Source organism: Drosophila mauritiana, chromosome 3R, assembly GCF_004382145.1.
Source record: "Drosophila mauritiana strain mau12 chromosome 3R, ASM438214v1, whole genome shotgun sequence".
Classification (NCBI taxonomy): Eukaryota; Metazoa; Arthropoda; class Insecta; order Diptera; family Drosophilidae; genus Drosophila; species Drosophila mauritiana.
Genome location: NC_046670.1, coordinates 21,486,008 through 21,507,118, shown reverse-complemented (window position 1 = coordinate 21,507,118; position 21,111 = coordinate 21,486,008). Strand labels below are relative to the sequence as shown.

The window sequence follows — 21,111 nt, the reverse complement described above, 5'->3', positions numbered from 1 at the left end:
ATTGTCTATATATTACAATTACTAAATACATACCAAATTGAATACATATTGATGAAAAATAATAAATACAGGCGAAAGCAGAAAAACGGAACATATTTTTATTTTATTGACCAACTACCGGCTCCAGGTAGGCAAAAAAATGTGGAACGCTTCACGATTTTGCGTGTCATCCTTGCGCAGGGGCCATGCTAATCTTCTCTGTATCGTTCCAATTTTAGTATATGTTCTGCCGAAGCAAGAACGATGTTCAATTGAAAATGGGTCTATATATACGAACAACCGCCGAAAAAAGAAGTTGAGAATTATAATAAGTAGAGGAGCACTGACGCCCTCTGGGCTTGGCGAGCTAACATTTTCGCCTTTTGGCTGAGTAGGTGGCGTTTCATTCTACCGTGTAAAATTAATGTAGAATTGCAACACTGTGGTCAAAAAATACTTAAGGGCATAAGTTATAAAACGTATGAAATGAATCTTATCCACCTAGATATTTAAAATTTTGTAGATTATTTTGTGTATTTTTTAAATCTTCTTTTTAAAAAGGCCTTAAAGGCCTTAATGAAAAACTTTTCGCACTTAAGGAATTCTTTGGTGTAAATAGATATAAATAAATATACTTCATTGACAGAAAGTTTGATGTTTTTGAATTTGAGTAGTAAAGTAAAGCAATCAAAGGTAAACAAAAAAATGTGGAACGCTTCACGATTTTGCGTGTCATCCTTGCGCAGGGGCCATGCTAATCTTCTCTGTATCGTTCCAATTTTAGTATATGTTCTGCCGAAGCAAGAACGAAGTAGGGATGAAAACGTACCTATATAAATGAACAATATCAGGAAAGGGCAGTTGAGAATTATAAGAATTGGCGAATGGTCTTGAGAACCCTCTGCGTAAGATTTCCAAAATGTCCTTTAGAGTCAAAGTGCCTTATTGTATGTTTGTTGAAAACACAGTTCGATTTATTGACTATAATAAATTGATAGTTTTAAATATAGAGGCACGACTAAGAGAGTTTGGTTTCGTTTTGGTTAGGGACCCAAAAAAAGTTTACATAACGAATAAAAAAGGATATTTAAGTGCAATTGGTAAAAAAGTGTCGAGTTTTTCTTGAGTTGATTGTGCTGTAATGAGACTCTGCATTCGGCATTTGACTCAGCTTTTCCTACTCGTGCCGTATTTCAGGCTGCAAGTCGAACCAAGAATTCAAGCCAGTTTGTGTGGTTATCTCGGCATCATCCAGAGGAATTTTCAGCTGAAAGAAGAGGACATAAAACGATTGTAGATGTGGCAAAAAAATGTGGAACGCTTCACGATTTTGCGTGTCATCCTTGCGCAGGGGCCATGCTAATCTTCTCTGTATCGTTCCAATTTTAGTATATGTTCTGCCGAAGCAAGAACGAAGTTCATCCGGATATCTTTCCTATTTATACGATACTCTTGCAAAATAAGTACTTGGGAATCACAAGGATACGAAGGACGTACGCGCGGTGTCTGCATATAAGGGGTTGCTTTCGGGTACCTACCATGCCAATGATGGGACTACCGCCGGATAGGAATCCCTTTTGTGTGCACACCGTCACCTCCAGTTCCGTCTGCCTGAGTTCGGCAATGGAAATCAGGTACTCAAAGGATGCATCGTACACGGGGTTGCAGTTGTCCTTGATCACGCTCGTCTTGCGTTTCGACTCCTTGGTGCGTCCAGGCAGCAGGTACAGCTTAACATACGGATCGGGTATGTTGCTGGGATCGCGAAGTGGTATCTTCTGGATTTTGTGTATGGTCACGTCTAGTTTTTGACGCTGGGCGCTGTAGCGGATCGACAACTGCATCCGTCCAAGGCCATGTTCGCCGGGTGAGGAGGTGGAGTCGGGAAAGCGGTGGGTCAGCACAGAGGTGGCCAGCTCGCTGATGGGCTTTTCGCTGGAGGTGGAGGCCGACATGGCCGGGGAGATTTTAGTAGCCGCCACAGGATCTTCTTCACTGATGGGCGATTCGGCGGACAAACGCTTGCTGGATGCCTGAGATTCCTAAAAGAAAGGACAATTTTTATTCAATTAAAACCAAAATTGTTTATATAACAAAGTAAAAAGCAAAAAAAAAGAATCTCTGATTCTCCCCGACGGGGAATTGAACCCCGGTCTCCCGCGTGACAGGCGGGGATACTAACCACTATACTATCGAGGACGTTGAAAACGATGGAGCAAAAACTAATTCTTATAGGAGGTGTAGTCGTAGTCAGTTTCTGTTTTGTTCTGAAAGCACCTATCGTAGTTACTTCTCATAAGATTAGATTGGGGTTTGCTATTCTCTATATACAGATTCTACGCCATTCTGCAAGTTTATCGTTGAGCTGTGGAAGACTGAACCCACCTTAAATGCTGGAGGAGAAACTGCAGCGACATCTGGTGTTTTCACGGAGCTGCTGCGTGTGAGGGCCGCCACTTGCTCCAAGGCATCCGATTCCTTGTCAATCTCGCCGGGCTTTAAAATGCGCAGCGACAGCGACATATAGAGCTTCGATTCCGGTCCAGACTTCTGGAGTTGGAATGGCTGCTGTATGACCTCCATATTGAATTGCTTGAGCAGCGTGCTGAGGGTGTAGGTATATTGGCCAATGTCGTTTCCTGTCTTCTGGTCGTAGATCTTGATGTTCAGACTCTCGTTGTCCGGATTGCTGACCAGGAAGGTGAAGCCCTGCTCCCAAACGGGAGAATCATCTCGCATTATCATGGCAGTCTGCTGTTTCTGTTTGTTCACGCTGCACACCAGGTAGGGATCGGGCTTGGAGCTGGATCGAGCTTGCTGGGAGTGGATATTTAATTCAAATTGATATATGACTTATTTATTGATTAATTTGTAATCAAACCCACCTTCAAATGCCGGGCCGAATCGATGAATACACTGAGTACCGCCGAACTCATGCTGGTCACGCGTAGGAGTTGCGTTTCCAGCAAGATCTGCTGCAGATCATTGGGATCGGCGGTGAGTTTGTACCATTGCAGGCGGACGTGCAGAAGTCCATGCTTGGCATCTTCCAAGGTGAGCCACTATATATAATAAAACATATTATTTTGATACTTGTAAATGAGAGAGTTCTAATTACTTACACTATCCACAACGCCTTTCTTGATCACGCTGGCAATATCGATGCTGGCTCTAATTTGGTTAGTTAAAAAGTTTAATTAGTTCACGGCAAGTATGATTTAAAATCAAGAAAAAGAAAATAACAAGAAAAAAGAAAATGACAACTTCTCAACAGGTGCCCTTGAAATTCAAGCTGTTTGAGGGCATCTCGTTTGGAGTTCTTGTTGGGGTAAGTTATTGGGGCAAGTTTTGTGTGTCCGTTTTTCTTGTATGTTCTTGTGGGTGAGTTCGTTGGTGTTCAATCAATTAATCGATCAATCAATCAAATAGATGGTTGCCTAACCTGCCGAGCGACTCGTCATCACTAGTGCGGTCCCAGTCAAAAAGTCTGAGCACGAGTATGGCATGCTGCGAGACCTCGACCACAGCCTGCTCCATTCATCGTTCGAACCACCAAAAGCAAGTTAAAAGACATTTCGCATTATTAATGGTTAGTTCCAGCGCAAAGTCTACACAAACTACGGTCCAAATGTGGGTGGGTTATTTACAGGATCGAATCTAGCTACTTGTACAGAAAATTGTCATTGGCATGCCGGTGGTTCTGGTTTCAATCATTGTGTGTCTGTGGTTCAAAGTGCTCCAGCTTTTGCTTGTGGTTCAAGAACAGGTGTCAAAAGGGCATGCAGATTAGTTTGGAATCGAGTCATGTTAGGTCGGTATGGCGAAAGTGTTGAGATTTTCTTATAAATCAAATTTTTACTTCAGCATAATAAATAAACTCAAATGGTAACTACAATTCGAATGATACTAAAATGCGAATCAAACTAATTGATTGTTAACACAATTTAAACACTAGGTTATGTGCTCGAAACAATAAGTAAACACAAGTCAAATGCTATTTGTTTAATCAAACTATTGGGGTCAGGAAAACCACTTCAATTGGCCAATTTCTCATCACTTCGCTGTGTGTTCTTTTTTTTGTTGGTGCTTGTTAGTAAACGTATTCAGAAGATAAATGAAAATCAAGAGATACAAAAAAAAAAAACGAAGATAGAACAAACAAATGCAGTTTCATGCGGCAATACAACCTGCCCAATACATCATCGCTCTGTACACCTGGCATAGTCTGATCATAGTCCCACAAAGAAAACCCAATATAGTGACCAATGGTGGTAAAAATACACGCCTAGAAAAACGAAAGTGTGTGAGTGTGTTTCCTGCGGTGGCAGAGAAAGTAGAGAAAGTAGGCAAATAGAGTACTTAATCCATAGAGCAAAGCGAAACGGAACGAAACGAAACTCAAGGATATATAGTCAGTCAATTGTCCTCAGTTTCAGGCGAGGCACTTCATTCATGCAAAAACGAGGATTACTCACTCGGGATTTTCAAGGAGGATTTTGGGCGGAGTGTGTGGGTGGTGTGTGAACTCATAAAAAGTGAAATGATATTATTGCTTACCTGCCCAGGTTCTCGTCTTTCTTGGAATCGTCCGAGTCCTTCAATTGAATCTCGACAAATTGACCCATTTCAATAAAAACAGTGGCCTGCGTTCAGGCGCCAAACAAAGTAATCGAGTGGTGATAAAGGAATGAAAAATCAAAATGGAAAATAACAGAAGGGCAAAACAACGAACTATTATGCAATAAATCGGTGGTTTTTTGTGTTGGATTGTATCATGCAGCAATCAATCGACAACATCGGCAGACTACAAAAAGCAAGGCAAGAAGCGCAGGGCATCCTCCGGGGGAATCCCCGCAAGAATCAGCCAAGGCATACGTACCTCACACCAGTAGTCCCACTTGGGATTCACATTGTTGTCAATGATCTGGGTCTTGAACTCCTGGGCGCCCACATTGATGATGGCATAGGGATCCGACTTGCCTTTGCCCAGCACACTGATGTCCTTCTTCATCAGGTCCTTGGCCTCGACCACGTGAATGCGCAGGATGCCCTGAAAAAATCCATCCGTATATTCAAAAAGATTGATATTAATATGCTTTGTGGACCCACCTCTGGTTCGGGCATCTTGAGGGCCACCGCCGAAACCTCTTCGCTGAGTGAAATGGGCAGCTTGTTTGGCAACACCATCACATTGCCAATCTGCTCCACGATGATCCTGCGCAGCAAGTCGCTCAGACCCGGCATGTCCATAAAATCAATCACTCCCACCAAATTGAAATCGATATTCGGATTGTTCAGGAAGAAGATCTGCAGCCCACCCACCAGGGGCATCGATCGTATCAGTGGCTTCATCACCACTCGCACCCAACCATGGATCTGAAAATCCTTGATGCCACCCTTCATACCACCCAAATAGAAATTGATGTCGCAATCGCTGGCATAAAACAGATCCAGATCCATGATGATCTCGTTGCGATCCACGTTCTTATCGTAGATCTTCACACCTCCGATCCGCGGTGGAATGGTGCCCAGAATAATGCGATCGAACCGGAAGCCATTCATCTTGTAGTTGGCCAGAGCTAAGGCCACATTGGGTTCGATGGTTTCCTTCACCAAGGTGCGTGCAAAGTGATTGGCATTGGGCCACACTTGCTTCAAGATCTGGAAAAGGATTCATAAGGTAACTAAAACCATTTACTTGGCAAATCCCACTTACCTTATTCAGCCACTCGCAGCGCTCCACATCGGGAAAGTAGACCCAGGCGGGCAGCTCGTCGATTCTGGCCAGGATTACGTCCTTCTCGGACGCCAGAGCCGAGGCCTTGGCAATGTCGCGCTTCTTCTCCGACGTCTTGGCCAACTGGTCGCGTGCCACCGAGAGGATGACCGGCGCTATCAACCAGGCCACCGACCAGCCCATGTAACCCACCAGATAAATGGAGCCCACGATGGCCACCTTCTTGCCCAGCGTGTAGAACACGGAGAAAATGCTGTTATCGTCGCTCACGGATTTTGTGGCCACAGTCGAGTTTCCATTTGTCGTCTGCGTGGGCGGCGTGCCATTGCCGGTGGGCGTGGTGGGCGTTACCACTGGGGATTCGTTCATTTTTTTGGCCTCCGCCAGGGGCACAAAGGATTCGGTCTCCGTGGGATCGGGTGGGATGGTGAACTCCGCCAGGGGCACCGATGGACTGTTATCGCTGCAAGAATTCAAGTGCACACATTCATGAGCATCTTGACCAGATATTTCCGATAGTAAAGCTGACTCATTAGCGTTTGCCGGCTAAGATGCCGGCATCGAACTCAATGCTCACGATGGCGATGATGTCATACTATATTGTGCTATTAGCTAGAAATGTGATCTTGAAATGCCTCACCGACGCTCCGCGATTCATAGGTATAGTATGCAAAACGTTTATGAACACTTCGTTTGTTTACTTAGCTTAATTTTTCACTTCTTTAATCGAGTCTCGCATTGCTCATACGCCGTGTGGGTGGGGTAAATTGACACAGTTTTACGACTTTTCTGATGGTGCTCCACCACCCACCGCGTTACCTGTTGAGTGGATACACAAAATAGCTTTCATTTCTGACGAGGGAAGACCAACTTTGTTGGCAAGTTTGCTTATCACAAAGGAAAGTCTAAAGGTATCGAGTTACCCATTTAAACTTTGGAAAAGCAAACTTATTTCCTTTCGTTTTTTATGGTATGCTGTGTATTTGTCCCATTTTTTAACCGAAATTAATTTGAAAGCATTTAATAGTTTCTTTGTTAGTAAGTAAATAACTCTTGATATTATATTCTGTCCTAAACTTTCCACAGTTTTCCGAGTGCGTTTCACGTTTTGCCCCAAACTTTTCTTTTATTTTCGCGTCCGCCTTAATTATTCAACGCTTAGCAGCAGCTGTTGACTTTATTCAAATTTCCCAGAATATATCTCATTGTTTACCTTTCATTCTTTTTCATGCGGTGGCTTTGGGGACTCATTATAATATAGCCGTAATTTTCTTTTAGCAGGTCATACAATTTTCATGTGCAACCTTGACTTGAGTAATCGTACGAAACCAAACTTTTCAAGAGATTTACAACCTCAGCATTTCACGCTTTTTAACGCTTTGTTAGCTGCTAACAACAAAGGCGCCCAGAAAATGTTCACTAAGCTGCATACTTGGAGTGGCCAAATGGGTGGTTGGATTTTCCTGCTCCGAAAAGTGGGGAGGAACATCCTCTCCGGTTACGAGCTTTGCTAATTCAACTTTAACTGCTGGGGAATTGTTACATCTCGTTCTAAGCTGATGGGCACCTGTTGAATAGCCACCAGGCAGCCTCCTGCCCCCAAAATCCAAAATCCAAAATATATGTGGAGCGAAGAGTGAGAACCGAAACCCGAATTCGAGACGAGAGAGGGACTTAGTTCTAGACTGGCGGCCAAAGCTTGTCTGCCTTCAAAAATCATGGAGAGACTACTTCCCATTGCCAAGAACTTGAACCGAGCACGGTTTTATTATTATTTTTTTTATTATTTTTTCTTTGTTTTTTGGTTGCTCTTCAGGTTTCTTGGCGATGACGTAGTCGTGGCTTGTGAATGTTTGGAATACTTGAGTGAGTAGCGAGTGAGTATGTCGCTTGTGTCGTGTAAATGTGTAAATGTGCTTAAATAAATAATAAATAAATAAATTAATTGTGGCATCACCTCATCGTTTGGCTTGTGCTCTCACTTGTTGTTGTGTTTGGTTTTTTATGATTTTTCGGTTTGGAAAAACTTTGTGTGCATCTGAAATGAAGATTTCGTTATCAATTAAATGTGCAGCCATCAAGATGGTTTCATGCATAAATTTAAATAGATTTAATTCGAGTTTGTGGGTTTTTAAACACTGTGCGTTTGCATTTTATTATATTTCATATCAAAAGCTTCCGATTTTGGCTTTTCTATAAATAAAAATCTTTCTCTTTGCATTCTACATTCTGTACTTGATTTTCATAACGTAAACACTACATTTTAGCCTTTGCAATTATTTGAAAATTATGCATTTCTTTGTACATATTTAGATAGCTGGTCGAAGCTAAAATTCCTTTCATTAAATATTCACACACACAAAAACCACACCGAACGGAAAGCCAACTAAATACGTATTTGCATATATATTGAGGGGCGAATATATCGCTCAGGGCGCCGCGAATGTTTTTTGTATATTTTTATCAAGTTCTATATTTCGCAGTAAACAAATGAGTTTTTCAAAAAACACAAACGGATTTCGATTACACACTGTACAAAAACGGGGAAATACACTGATTATACGCACCGAGAGGACGGAACGAATTCGTAATAAACCTGATTACTTCACTTCAGTATATTTTCTTTCGAAATGCTGTAATAAACGGAGCGAGTTCAGCGTCTTTTCATTGTGAGCGGCGTTTCGGAACTAAATTGAATTGAATTCAATTCTCGCCGCCCCAGCCACTAGAAGAATCTCTCGACTTGGGGGCCATTGAGTCAAAGCTCGCCTATTTGAGTGGAAGCTACATTGCCGCAGCAGCCAACAGAAGCAGCAGAAGCACTGCGGGATCCTTGGCGCCATGGTTCATGGTTCCAGTCGCTGGGTCCTGGACGGACGGCACTGCACAGCAAGGTTGCGCACACAAAAGGACCTCTTTGTGCGAATATTAATCTGAATATTAATGAGCAGCTTAGTGCAATCAAAGATAACTTAAGCTGCATGCGTAATTCGATTGGCAAGTAGTGGAATGATTTATTATGATTTATGCTAGAAAATTTTTAAATTTTAGTTTTACAAGTTATAGAAAGTAGTATGAATACCAATGTTAAAAATGATCTATTGACATATGTAAGTAGCTTAACTTAACTAACTTAACTCAGTTTTATGCAATGATTTGTGTTTGCTGATCGCTTTTTCACTCTTTGGTTGACCAGTGTAATTGGTCTGATTGTCCTTCGTCCTGGGTCAAGTGGTAATTGTTGTTGTTAGTCGCCTGGTTATTCTTTGCTGCCCGACTCACTTGCAAATGAGATACAATCTAGGCTGTGTTGTTGGGTAATTAGCAAAACAGTTTGAGAGCCACTGCCGGATGACGCACACGGGCGTAATAAACCCGTGGAAGTGAGCAGCCATGAATAAGGATTAAGCGGCATTTTTTTGCTTTGTTTGCTTGCCGCCCGCTCTGTTTTTCATAAATATCAAATGACTGCGTAACACATGGCGTATGTGTAATAATCATGGCATATGCATTTTTAATGCATCGCTGTGAAATCGAAAGGTAAACAATGGGCGTGAGCGAATTGAGTTCTTGGTGCTGCAGCACGAAAAAACGCAAATCAAAAGCAAACAAAGTGTGTCCGGCACTTGAACATGGCCTTCAACACTCACCCACACCGATGCACACATTGTCTGGCTGCAGGACATGCAGCAGAGCAGAAGAACTCTGCCGAAGGACGAAGGCAGCTGGCAGGCAAATGGAGCCAGCGGATGTCGGCTGTGGGTCCACGCGTCCGCACACAAAGAAAAAAAATATATACGCGAAATTCCGCCAATTTTCTGTGATTAAAATAGCCCAGGGTCGCATTATATGATGTAAAGGATCTAAAAATATGCTATTGATGTTTTATGCACAACATTTATAAATGATATTCACATAATATATTCATTTGCTTAAACATTTTTATTATTTTATATGTTTTGGTTTTTTCTTGTATATTGAATACCTTTTAGTTGTCATTTTTATGCTCTGTGTATTAATCAAGCGGATGTTAGTTGCTCCTTTCCGGTGAAACAAACATACGTATTCTCATATTCCCGATTAATGACACAATGAAGCCTGAGGGAAATTTCGAGAATACACAGCACACACTCTCATCCTGCATCCTTTTTAAATGAAGTAACATTCACACACACACACACACACGTGCCTCCCATTTAATTGCCCCTAAATATTTTATTCGGCATTCTCTGATTTGCCTCTAACTCATGTGAGTTCCTTCGAGGTTTTTCAACTTTGAACCCACTTTCGGGAATGGGGGCGTGGCAGTAAAACTTTCGCCCCGTCAACGTGCCATAAAACTTAATTCAAAACTAAACTGAGACAATTCCCGGGCGGTAATCGAGGTCGCACGATGTCGACGCCTTGACTTTATTGAACGAACAATGTAAACAAATTGGGGAATATTCTACTTTTTGTACTGTTCTGAGTTTGCAAGAAAATTGCGTCACATCGCCTTTGATTTATGGAGCGCCGCCAGTCGGAAACCTGGGAGACCTGGTCCACCGAAGGTAACTTTGATGATGTGCAGCAGGTCAAGCAGACACAGTGAAAATATTAAACAAACATTTGGGATTTTATTACAGATATTTATTGTATGATCAACGACATTTTTTTGCATATAAAACAGTATTAAATCTTACAAAGCACTGTCATAATTGCTAAAAAACATGTTATGCTCATAATTTATTTTTCATAAATAAACTCTAATTGTATTAGTGCATCGGAAGCAACATTGATTGCAGACAAGTCTCTTGGATACATTTAAGGGCAACATTAAAGGAGGTCAGAATCGAATTACAGCCAATGCTGATTCAAGGCTCCACAGCTGGCAATTTTCAATCAGAAAACAAGCAATTTAAACTTGCTTCAACATTGTTGAATTTTATGCAGTGCTTTTTCAAAGATTTCGAGTAAACATTCTAATCACTCGTGTGGAACTCGGGCGAACACGTTTTAGCCATTTTCATGGCCCAGGTAAATGTTTGGGGGTGGATCCTTCTTAAAGCGTTCCTTTCTCGCCAGGCATGTCAAACTTTTTCCTTTTGACTACGTGTTGGTTAGCCAAAAAGAGACCTTTAGCCAAGTTGTTATATGCAGATGATGTTAACGTAAAGCGGCCTCGGGGAAACATATAAAATAACTGACATGGGAGCCGGGCAAACAGGCGACTGCAAATGAAAGTTTCGCCAACCAGACTACGACCATTAAATTATCCTCCATTCGAGGCATGCTCCGTAATCCGAATCCATTATTGGGCTTTAATATCGGTCGCCGGACTGACCACAACTGGGTGTCTAACTAAGTACGATGTCAGTGAATGCCTTTTGCCCTATGAATTATACACAAGTTTGTTTCTATTTTTTGTGGCCCGAAATGCCGACAGTCCTCGCCTCCAATACCAAAGTGAAGCAACACGCACGGAAATCGTTGATTGCGGCAATAAAAAGAAAAAACAATGGCAACCGAAAAGGCGGCCGATTATTAATGCGGCTCGGTCGGTTCAAAGGATACAATGTCAAGGATTGTTTGAGGAAAAACCAACAGTGGGAAACTAGTTTCGAATATACAACTTCCGTTTAAGGATTTGCAATTCATGGCTCATAAAACGAAGTGTTTCGAACGATTTATAGTGCGATTGTATTGTTCAGTAGGAATACTTTAATCTCATAGTGAAAGTCCAACTATCCTTGCACTTCAAACTACTTCCTGCGGGTATGTGTATCACACATCATCACCCATTTAGTCTGAGCATGGAGTTTTAATCTAGCTGTCTAATTAAAATATTTGTTTAATTATACGGGCAGGAGAATTCCGAGGGAATTTCACCCAGTTCCATTCCCCAGTGCATATAAAGCGTTCCACTTTGGGGGAACAACTTAGCCCAAACGCAAATCCTAAACTTTTTCCCTCGCCTGACTCGTCGTCACCAGCTGCAAGGATATCTGGGTGTCAGTTTGTTTGTGACTAACCACAACCACAGGACCGGAGACGCCTTAATGTGTCCACATTTTAATTACCCTTGATGTCGAGTGCGAAAGCCTGCCACCGAAAAAATAAAGGATAAACAACAGCAACAACAGTGGAGCAGCAAAAAAAAAACAGTTGAAGGCTTCATGGAAACGCGCTGGCTTTCATAAATATTTCAAATGCCTACCAAAGTCAACCCTTCTTCTCTGACAGCTCTTTCTGTCACTTGACACACTGCGTTTTATACTTGTTTTTTTTTTTTTTTTGTGTGAAACTTTGCCTGGGACAACGCTGCGTATGTGTAATTTACATGCTCCAAGTTGAATGAAACCAATGGGAGTGTCTCTAGAGTAGCGATAAGAGCCAAACCTTTTCGCAGGTGAACTTGGGGCAGTCGCCACTTAGGACTCTTGCATTTTTAATGTTACACACCAAAAAAAAACATAAGCTAGCAAAACTTAAATTTTGCAAATGACGGTGAATGATTTTAAAACTTGTCCTTACCTTAAGACGGTTTATTTATGTTTAACTTTCTTCACTTGAACGACAAGAAATTTAAAGAGTTCATAGTTGTCAAAGGACATTTACAGTGGTCCCATTTTACACTAAGGCTTTGCCCAGTTTGACAGTCACTGGTCCTTTTTGCAAACAATGTCAATGGGTTACCAAAAATAAAATTCAATTGTGCGGCCCCTTTGTAGTAATGTTTCCTTTCTTTTATTGCGTTTTTTTTTGCTGCCCGGCACTCAAGTTTCTGTATTGATTCGGAAAAGTCGCGCGCGAATTTTCTCCGCAGGCTTTGGAAAAACCATCCGTTGGACTTTTCACGTTAGCCGTGCTGAGTGTCCCGTTGTACGCGAGTCGCACAACTGAAAGTGCGGTAACTGAAAGCGAAATTCTATTGCCTTCGCAATATCACTCATACGCAGTGGTTGACCTACATCCTGTAACAAGATTTCCAAGAGCGCAATTGAGTGAAAGAGCGAGCTTTGTTGTTTACGTTCTCAGCTATTTTTGGCGCCAAAATAGAACAACTGTTGCGGTGCGTGTTTACACAAATTGACAGGGGGTGGTGTGGGGTGTACTTAAGGATATAAAATGCTGTGCAGCTGTATTGATTAACAATTGTTTAAGTGTTTCCATTTGCATTATATATGTATATAATTTATAAGTATACACATAATTTCATGAAATATTTAGGTTACCATTACATAATGTTTCATGTTTAAATTATATTCAATCAAATCAAATATATTCAGAATCAAATGATTTGCTCACATATTTTTATTTTACATCATTATACATTTCATGTTGAAAGCTTTAATGTTTTTTTACATTTAAGAAGCTTTTGCTCTCTCACCAAAAAGAGAGGAAAACAAGACCGCGTAAAATTTCGTAAAATTGGAGGAGACAAAATATGAGAAATTTTGTCCCATTGGAAAAAATAAATATACGAAATGGTGGTATTGAAGATGTACATAATTGTTTTTTACTTTTAATTGTAAGATTAAATGTAAAATTTATAAAATTAAAATCACATTGTCACAATGACTATTAATGTAGAATAATAACATCAGGAACATTTTGAGATCAGGCTCTGAGGCTCCAGCTAACTTGCGTTGTAAGCTACTTGAAAATCACGGGGAACTTGTTGCGTTCGTTATCGAAAGCTGACCATCTCTATTGACTGTAGCCTTAAGCTTGTTTGTTTTGTATTTCATTCGGTTCCGAACTGTTGAAGAAGGAGGTCGTGTTTGGCGCATACGGTTGCGCATTCGTTGGTCCGTGTGTGCGAGTGTGCGTGAGTCGGCGTTTTGCGCTTGTGTTCGTACTATTTCTGCACGTGCTGCTCCGTTGCGACCAATTCGAGTGGTACAATAATAACAATAGAGCACAGTAGTGTGAACCAATTAATGCTCTGATAGCACAAGTAAGTGTCATTCGAGCGATTAAATCTAACGGTTAATTGATATATTTGGAAGTCAGTACATTCGCGTAATAAGTGTCGTATGTATGTACATGTACAGACGATTTGCATGATTGTGTGCGCTTTTGGCTCTTTGTTTTCGATGGTCGCCTGGGTGCTCAATGTGCTGTTATGTCTGCGTTTGCTGTAATTCTCCTCTGCATTTACGTCATAAACCGTTATTAAAATTAGTTCCTACCATTGCGGAATTCTTTCCAATGTGCAAAGCGGCACTAAAAGCGATTGGAATGCCGGTTTTTCACCAAACAACCACTTGTTTGCCCGTGAGGTCGCTTACCGATTGGCCCAGTGCTCGTACATATATACACATGTAGATACATACAGTGGGACTTCAATAACATGATATGTTATTTAAAAAGAATTATATTCCAATTGATTAGATAAATTTCAATGCCATTAAAAAGCTCAGTAAACAAATATGCCTAATAGATGTTTTTCCGCCCCGCTGTAGACTGAAATCATAATTACTGAGTCCCACCATTCGATGTTTCACTGTAACAGACTTGCCGATACCGGTAAAAATAAATTAATCACTGGTTTACAATCTGTTCGTTATGCGCCTGTCTGTGTTTTGTTAGCGCGTTCATAAATTAGATTTCGTTGGAAATATTTATGAAACCTAAAACGCTGAATTGGTTGTCACAGTTGTTGCTTACAAAACTCGTTCTAAACAATTGAAACAGCATTAAAATGCCGCATGTCTCTGAAATAATTACAATACTTAATTCTAACCCACAGTAAAGATAACGGGGCTGATAAAAGTGACCGTCTTTTCTAGCTGATATGAAAATCTGCTATAGTGGATGAACTTTGAAAAGCCGAAAACATTGGGTTTAAGTAGTTGTAATTGCTTTAATCGAAATGGGAAGATATACAGCACATTTTGTCTATCTATTTACGTAAATTCATTGGCGTCGTCACATTTTATTAAATGTCTGCGCCCAGACAATTTAAATCTATTAATTCGAAAAGGGGAGCGGCATTTAAAGGGCGTTGGAACTCAACTTTTTAAGTGCTTTAATGCTATTTCACAATGAGCAACTGAGCAGCATGAAAATTTCCCGAACAACAACTCCACTACAAGTGCAACCATGTGAAGTTTAATCGAAAAGTTATAATTTGAAAAGTGAAATTTCCGTTTGTTGCAAGTAGGTCAAAATAATTTCGCCTGGCTTATAGCCTCGATACAAAACATTCGTGGTTATAAAATAAAATACGTGTCCAAACACCGGTGTAGCTTATCTGGGAAGGTCTCTGGACTTTTGCTTGCCAATTAATAAACATTATGATTATTGTCATACGAAGATGAGTGTCGAGTGGGGGGCTCCAAATGCGTTTTGATTTACGCTCCCCGTGTCGCCTGCTATCAGTTACAGACAAAGCAAATAGCAATCATAGACATTAAGCTAACGACCGATATCGTGTGACTGACCCTCGTCAAGTCTATGCTGAGCAAAGTTCAATCCACGCATCCTGGGATTCTTCATAGAATCGCAGTTAGTTCATAAAATGTATCTTAATAGGGGGTTGTCTACTGAAACCAACTAACCATTTAAAAAGTAACTTCGTTTCTAGTCACACGTAGACCTTATCAGACACGAGAAGACTATAGTTTATGGTCGTCTATTGAAAATATCAGGAACGTATGTGTTCTTCCTCCAGTTACATATTTTCATATAGTAGTTAGTAAGATATAGTTATATAGACAGTAGTACTTTTGCTTTTATGCATGAAATAGACTACTCTTTATTGGTCAAGGTCTTTGCTGATAAGAAAGTAGCTCTTCCTAGACTAGTCTTCGAGTAATCAACTAGTTTAATACGACATACAAACATGATAAAGACATGTGAATGCGGGCGAATACAGTATACATTGGTTATTTGAAAGTCAGACATTATATATAGATTTTTTTTTTAAATTTTTAATAAATTTCTAAATTAAATTGTAAACCACTTCCTACACTTAATTAAAACATGTTATATTACCATTGTTATTGGCGAGTATAGTTGAATCACTCCTTTTATCTTTAAGCCTTTGATTATTTAACATGAGCTTAGTTGTGGCTTGTTTGCGATTGCAGGCAGACGGAGTTTCTGATCTAGACGAGAGCTATCCATCCATATGATAGCATGGATAGCAGTGCAAAGCCAACGCGGAAAAATCCGCGACAACATGCAAATATTATTTCACAACTAATATTTGCTTGGGCGATACCCTTACTATATCGAGGATCCCGCAGAGGCCTAAATACGGATGATCTGACACAAAGTCTGAAGGAAGATCGATCTGAGCAGTTGGGCGACCGTTTGGAGGAGTAAGTACTGAGATTTAACATCCTGTCCAACTGACAACAAACACTAAGGAAGAGTGACTTGCTACAAAGCAAAGCTTTTAAACATTTGTTAATTATGATCAATATTTTAGTCAATGGTTTAAGGAGCTGGAGCGATCTCACCGCAAGAACCAGAAGCCGCATCTCAGAAACGCACTGTTCCGCTGCTTCCTGGGACCCACGATCATCAATGGCCTCATTTGCTTAATCTACATAGTGATCAAGTGAGTTGGAGGTTTAATTTAACTCCATCATGTAATAATTAATCTGTTTCTAGGACCTTGATTCCAGCTGTTCTTGCGCAGCTGTTGATTCAGTTTCAAAAAACTCCTGTTGCGCAGTTAAGAAATATCGATGTGAATGATATTTCAATACCAGATTCCCTGAATCGAACTGCACGGGCAATTCAAAACTATGTGCTGAGTCAGGCTGTCGCCGGCTCTAGCGGATCTCCAGGGGATGGTGAGCTTTAAACAAAGGATTATCATTCTTGATTAAAGTATACATATGAATCATGCATATTTCAGCACTTTCCCCCAATTCACTGGACAAAGCGGGTCAACTGAGGGAGCCGATTCAGCCTCCAGTGGAGGAAGTAGACCACAATGCAACCGCTGTGCGAAGCATCATGGATCAGACCGTCGAGTACATGTGGAACGATATGTACAGTCTGGGCGCAGTCCTGGTTCTCTCGACGCTTTTTTGCTGCTTCCTGCTGCACCACGTCGATCTCCGCCAGCGGCTGATGGGCGCAAGGATGCGAATAGCCTGCTGCTCGCTGATCTACCGGAAAACCCTGCGGCTCTCGATGAAAACGGCTGGTCAGACGCCAGCTGGCTACCTAATCAACCTTCTCTCGAATGACGTGAATCGTCTGGACTATGGCTTCATATTCATGCACTGGATCTGGATTATGCCATTGCAGGCGGTGCTCACGTGCTACCTGATTTGGCTGAACATTGGCATCCCAGCAATTGTGGGAGTAGTTGGACTGCTGCTGAAAACGGTGCCCGTGCAGACGGCCTTGAGTAAGGTAACCTCTGTGCTGCGGATGAGAATCGCGGAGCGAACGGACGCGAGAGTGGGCATCATGAACGAGCTGGTGCAGGGCATTCAGGTTATCAAGATGTACGCCTGGGAGAAACCGTTCCAGGCGGTGGTGGCCGAAGCTCGGCGCAGCGAGATCAAGCAGATCCGATATGCATCTTACCTGCGTGGATTCTACCTCAGCACCATGGTGTTCACAGAGCGATCCACGTTGTACATCACCCTGGCAGCGGCTGCTTTGATGGGCCAAACCATAACCGCAGACTTTGTGTTCTCAGCAGCCAGTTACTACAACATCCTGCAACTGGTGGCTGCCATTTGGTATCCACTGGCTGTCAGCTTTGGAGCGGAAGCTTTGGTTTCTTTGCGTCGGATTCAGGACTTCCTTATGCTCGAGGGACGTGAGGAGCGCACTCAAGGACTCACCCATAAGCGAGATCAGGAAGGGGGAGACTCCAGAGCAGTGACCATCAAGGACATTAATGCCAGCTGGGATACTGAGAAGCCACAGAGAACGCTCCAAGGCATTAATCTGCAGATCGAGAAGGGCCAACTGTGCGCAGTGATTGGACCGGTGGGTGCCGGAAAGAGTTCCATCCTCCAGTTACTCCTGGGTGAACTGCCCGTTATCGATGGAGGCGTTTTTATCCAGGGTGACCTCTCCTATGCAGCCCAGGAACCATGGTTATTTACTGGATCGGTGCGAAACAACATCCTTTTCGGTGAGGAGTTTGATAGGAAGCGTTACCAGGAGGTAACACGGTGTTGTGCCCTCAGCACGGATTTCCAACAGCTGCCAAACGGAGACAAAACTCTCGTGGGTGAGCGCGGGGCATCCCTTTCCGGAGGCCAAAGAGCACGCATCAGCTTGGCCCGAGCTGTCTATAAGCCCGCCCAGATTTACTTGATGGACGATCCGCTAAGTGCTGTTGATGCGCACGTAGGCAGGCATCTCTTCGATGAGGTGATTGGACCCAGAGGACGACTGGCTCAGCTGAAGGCGACTCGCATTCTCGTGACCCACCAGGTGCACTTCCTGTCCGAGGCCGACGTTATTGTGATTGTCGACCAAGGAAGAATTTTGAGGCAAGGCACGTACCAGGAGCTGATCAACAGTGATTTAGACTTCGCCAGGCTCCTTGAGCGACCCAAGGAGGAGGAGGAAGAAAACAGTCGCAATCAAACATCCCCGCTAAGTGTCAATTCACTGGAGAGTGACGACGAGGACATACCTTTCATCGACGGTGTAAAAGATGGGTACCAGCAGTTGAGAAAACAGAGCAGCTCGGTGCACGGCAGCAAGTCGGTGGGTTAACAAAGTCCCTACATCTTATGTGCACTTATTTATGTAAACAATTTTCCGTTTCAGCTGGACAGTACCCAATTGGATGATAATGTCGATGAGGATGCTCTGGCCGAGGCCCAAGCATCTGGCGGCATTTCCCCACGCGTTTGGTACGAGTACTTCCATGCGGGCAGCACTCTTCTGAGCTTCAGCTTCATGGTCTTTGTGATGGTGATGTCCCAGGTGGTGTGCAGCAGTTCCGATTTCTTTGCCAACATCTGGACACAGCAGGAGCATCAGAGGTCGCAGGGAGAGGACACCAGCTTCACCACCTTCGAGTGCATGTACATATACGGTGCTCTGATCATCGCCGTGGTGATCATGACCACGTTCCGTGGCTTCCTGTTCTTCAAGATATGCATGCACGCCTCTAAGGTGCTGCACGATCGCATGTTTGCCTGCATCCTGCACGCCACCATGAGATTCTTTGATACCACTCCGTCTGGAAGGATTCTGAATCGCTTCTCCAAGGATATGGGCGCCATTGATGAGCTGCTGCCGCGGGCCATGATGGATTTTATACAGATCGCTCTGGTGATGTTTGGAATTCTAATTGTGATTGGTATACTGAATCCGGTTTTGGTGGCCGCCATGTTGGTGGTGGCCGTTGTGGATGTACTCATCTTGAAGTTGTACCTGAGGCCTTCGCAGGATCTCAAGCGATTGGAGGGCATCTGCCGCAGTCCGGTGTTCTCTCATCTCAGTGCTTCGCTTACGGGTCTGGCCATCATTCGATCCCGCCAGTTGCAAGATGTGGTGGCCAAGGAGTTTGATTTGCTGCAGGATGTGCACAGTAGCGTGTGGCAGCTGACCATGGCAGTGAATACGACTTTAGGCTTGTGGCTGGACTGTGTCAGTTGCGTCTTCCTTACCTCTGTCACCTTCAGCTTCATTATCTCCAGTGAAAGTGAGTTCTATTAGAAATGAGTTATCAAATAGAACAATACTGATTGGTATATTTTCCACTTTTAGCCACTTATAGCGGCAACGTAGGCTTGGCCATTGCCCAGGCCATGATCCTAACCGGAATGGTGCAATATGGAGTGCGACAAGTGGCCGAGTCCCTGCAGCAAATGACCAGCGTGGAGCGCGTCCTGCAATACACCGAACTGGAGCAGGAGCCGGCGCTGAGCGAGAAAACGCCACCTCAGCAGTGGCCCACCCGTGGTCAGGTGGAGTTCCGCAATATGAGCTGTCGTTATGATCCAAACGGATCGCCGGTGCTTAGGAACCTGAATCTCACCATCGAGGCGGGCTGGAAGGTTGGCATTGTAGGACGTACAGGAGCCGGGAAATCCTCGCTAATTGGAGCTCTTTTCCGACTGGCTCATATCGAGGGAGAGATTTTCATCGATGGCATAGAGACGGGAACGATTTCTTTGGAAATTCTGCGCACCCGCATCTCGATTATACCACAGGATCCGGTACTGTTTTCGGCCACCATCCGCTACAATCTTGACCCTTTTGAGCGGTATACCGACGCCGAGCTGTGGAGCGCTTTGGAGGATGTGGAGCTGAGAGGAGCTATTCCCGGCCTGGACTACATGGTCACGGAGAGGGGTGGCAATTTCAGCGTGGGCCAACGTCAGTTACTCTGTCTGGCAAGGGCGATTCTGCGAAACAACAAGGTGCTGGTACTGGATGAGGCCACGGCCAATGTGGATCCACAGTGAGTCCTAGAACGAAAGTTCGTATTTCTCCAGAACTAACTTCTAACCCATCTATTCTCGCAGAACCGATGCCCTGATCCAGCGCACCATACGCATCAAGTTCAAGCAGTGCACAGTGCTCACCGTTGCCCATCGATTGCACACAGTCATGGATTCGGATCGGATTATAGTTATGGATGCTGGTGTCGCCGTGGAATTCGATGTGCCGTACTTGCTGCTGAAGAAGTCACAGGGACATCTCCGGCAAATGGTAGAGGCCACAGGCGGGGAAGCGGAAGCACTGAAGAAGACGGCCAGTGACAGCCACAAAAGGATGCAGAGGGAGCGGGACGAGCGAGATCGCGATGAGGATGAGAGCCAGGAGTGAGAAACGGTGGCCCAAAAAATATCCATCGGAAATCGCATTTAACCAAATCTGGTGCTTATCATGGCTCAAGGTTACAACTCTTGGGCTCCCAATGGAAGAGGAGTCCTGTCCAAAACAAAAGCCGTACCAAAATGATTTTTTTGTGCACATACACGTATTTATGTTATTAATGTTTCATTTCCTTAGTTTAGTTAAGTTTGTTAACCAAAAGTCTAGAATGTGTACTGCCTTATACGTATTGTACTTAGATGTAATCTCCACCTGGGACTACATTGTAATATTTGTCCACCAACTTATTGTAGACCGCCTGTGCATCGGATGTTTACTTACAACATGACAAAGCTACTTACATTCTGGTTCCGGACTAGAACTGAAACACCGAGGTCCTCAAAGGATCAGTGGGTCAATCTACTCACTAGTTAGACCATCAAATATATATACTGTATATATATTGTGTACATTACTGCAAGTAAATATTCATACAACCGAAATATTGTAGATAGAAATTTAATAAATATTCGTCGAGTTTATTAAAATATAAATAAGTTTCACACAAATTGGTAATAAAATTGTACATTTAACATAATGAGCAAATTGTATACAATCTTTTTCGATAGTCACTTTTGGACACACAATTG

At 42.9% G+C, this 21,111-nt stretch overlaps 2 protein-coding genes and 4 non-coding genes across 8 annotated transcripts; 1 reads left to right on the top strand and 5 right to left on the bottom strand.

Annotated features, from left to right (window-relative positions):
- Positions 1-135: 135 nt before the first annotated feature.
- LOC117146131 lies at positions 136-242 on the bottom strand. Its single transcript, XR_004459749.1, has one exon. It is a non-coding gene; the product is annotated as a U6 spliceosomal RNA (small nuclear RNA).
- A 438-nt stretch (positions 243-680) lies between these two features.
- On the bottom strand, positions 681-787 carry LOC117146130. The gene has a single exon (XR_004459748.1). It is a non-coding gene; the product is annotated as a U6 spliceosomal RNA (small nuclear RNA).
- A 164-nt stretch (positions 788-951) lies between these two features.
- LOC117144030 (extended synaptotagmin-2-B) lies at positions 952-8,413 on the bottom strand. 3 transcript variants are annotated; one of them, XM_033308991.1, is made up of 11 exons: positions 8,284-8,413; positions 7,674-7,754; positions 5,696-6,179; positions 5,089-5,640; positions 4,859-5,029; positions 4,167-4,264; positions 3,102-3,150; positions 2,865-3,041; positions 2,365-2,796; positions 1,518-2,021; positions 952-1,246 (listed from the first exon to the last, which is right to left on the bottom strand). In XM_033308991.1, exons 2-11 carry the CDS (start codon positions 7,676-7,678, stop codon positions 1,157-1,159), a joined length of 2,562 nt encoding a protein of 853 aa, XP_033164882.1. In that variant the 5' UTR covers positions 7,679-7,754; positions 8,284-8,413; the 3' UTR covers positions 952-1,156. The 3 variants fall into 3 exon arrangements, with proteins under 3 accessions (XP_033164882.1, XP_033164883.1, XP_033164881.1); XM_033308992.1 differs by lacking the exon at positions 7,674-7,754; XM_033308990.1 differs by lacking the exons at positions 4,167-4,264; positions 7,674-7,754; positions 8,284-8,413 and adding an exon at positions 4,537-4,622 and having other exon boundaries at positions 953-1,246.
- LOC117146129 lies at positions 1,286-1,392 on the bottom strand. Its single transcript, XR_004459747.1, has one exon. It is a non-coding gene; the product is annotated as a U6 spliceosomal RNA (small nuclear RNA).
- Trnad-guc lies at positions 2,107-2,178 on the bottom strand. The gene has a single exon. It is a non-coding gene; the product is annotated as a tRNA-Asp (tRNA).
- A 5,044-nt stretch (positions 8,414-13,457) lies between the features above and the next one.
- LOC117145880 (multidrug resistance-associated protein 4) lies at positions 13,458-21,059 on the top strand. The gene is made up of 8 exons (XM_033311704.1): positions 13,458-13,655; positions 15,793-16,026; positions 16,137-16,268; positions 16,322-16,506; positions 16,572-18,397; positions 18,461-19,343; positions 19,409-20,105; positions 20,170-21,059. The coding sequence occupies exons 2-8, from the start codon at positions 15,842-15,844 to the stop codon at positions 20,471-20,473; spliced, it is 4,212 nt and encodes a 1,403-aa protein (XP_033167595.1). The 5' UTR covers positions 13,458-13,655; positions 15,793-15,841; the 3' UTR covers positions 20,474-21,059.
- Positions 21,060-21,111: the final 52 nt, after the last annotated feature.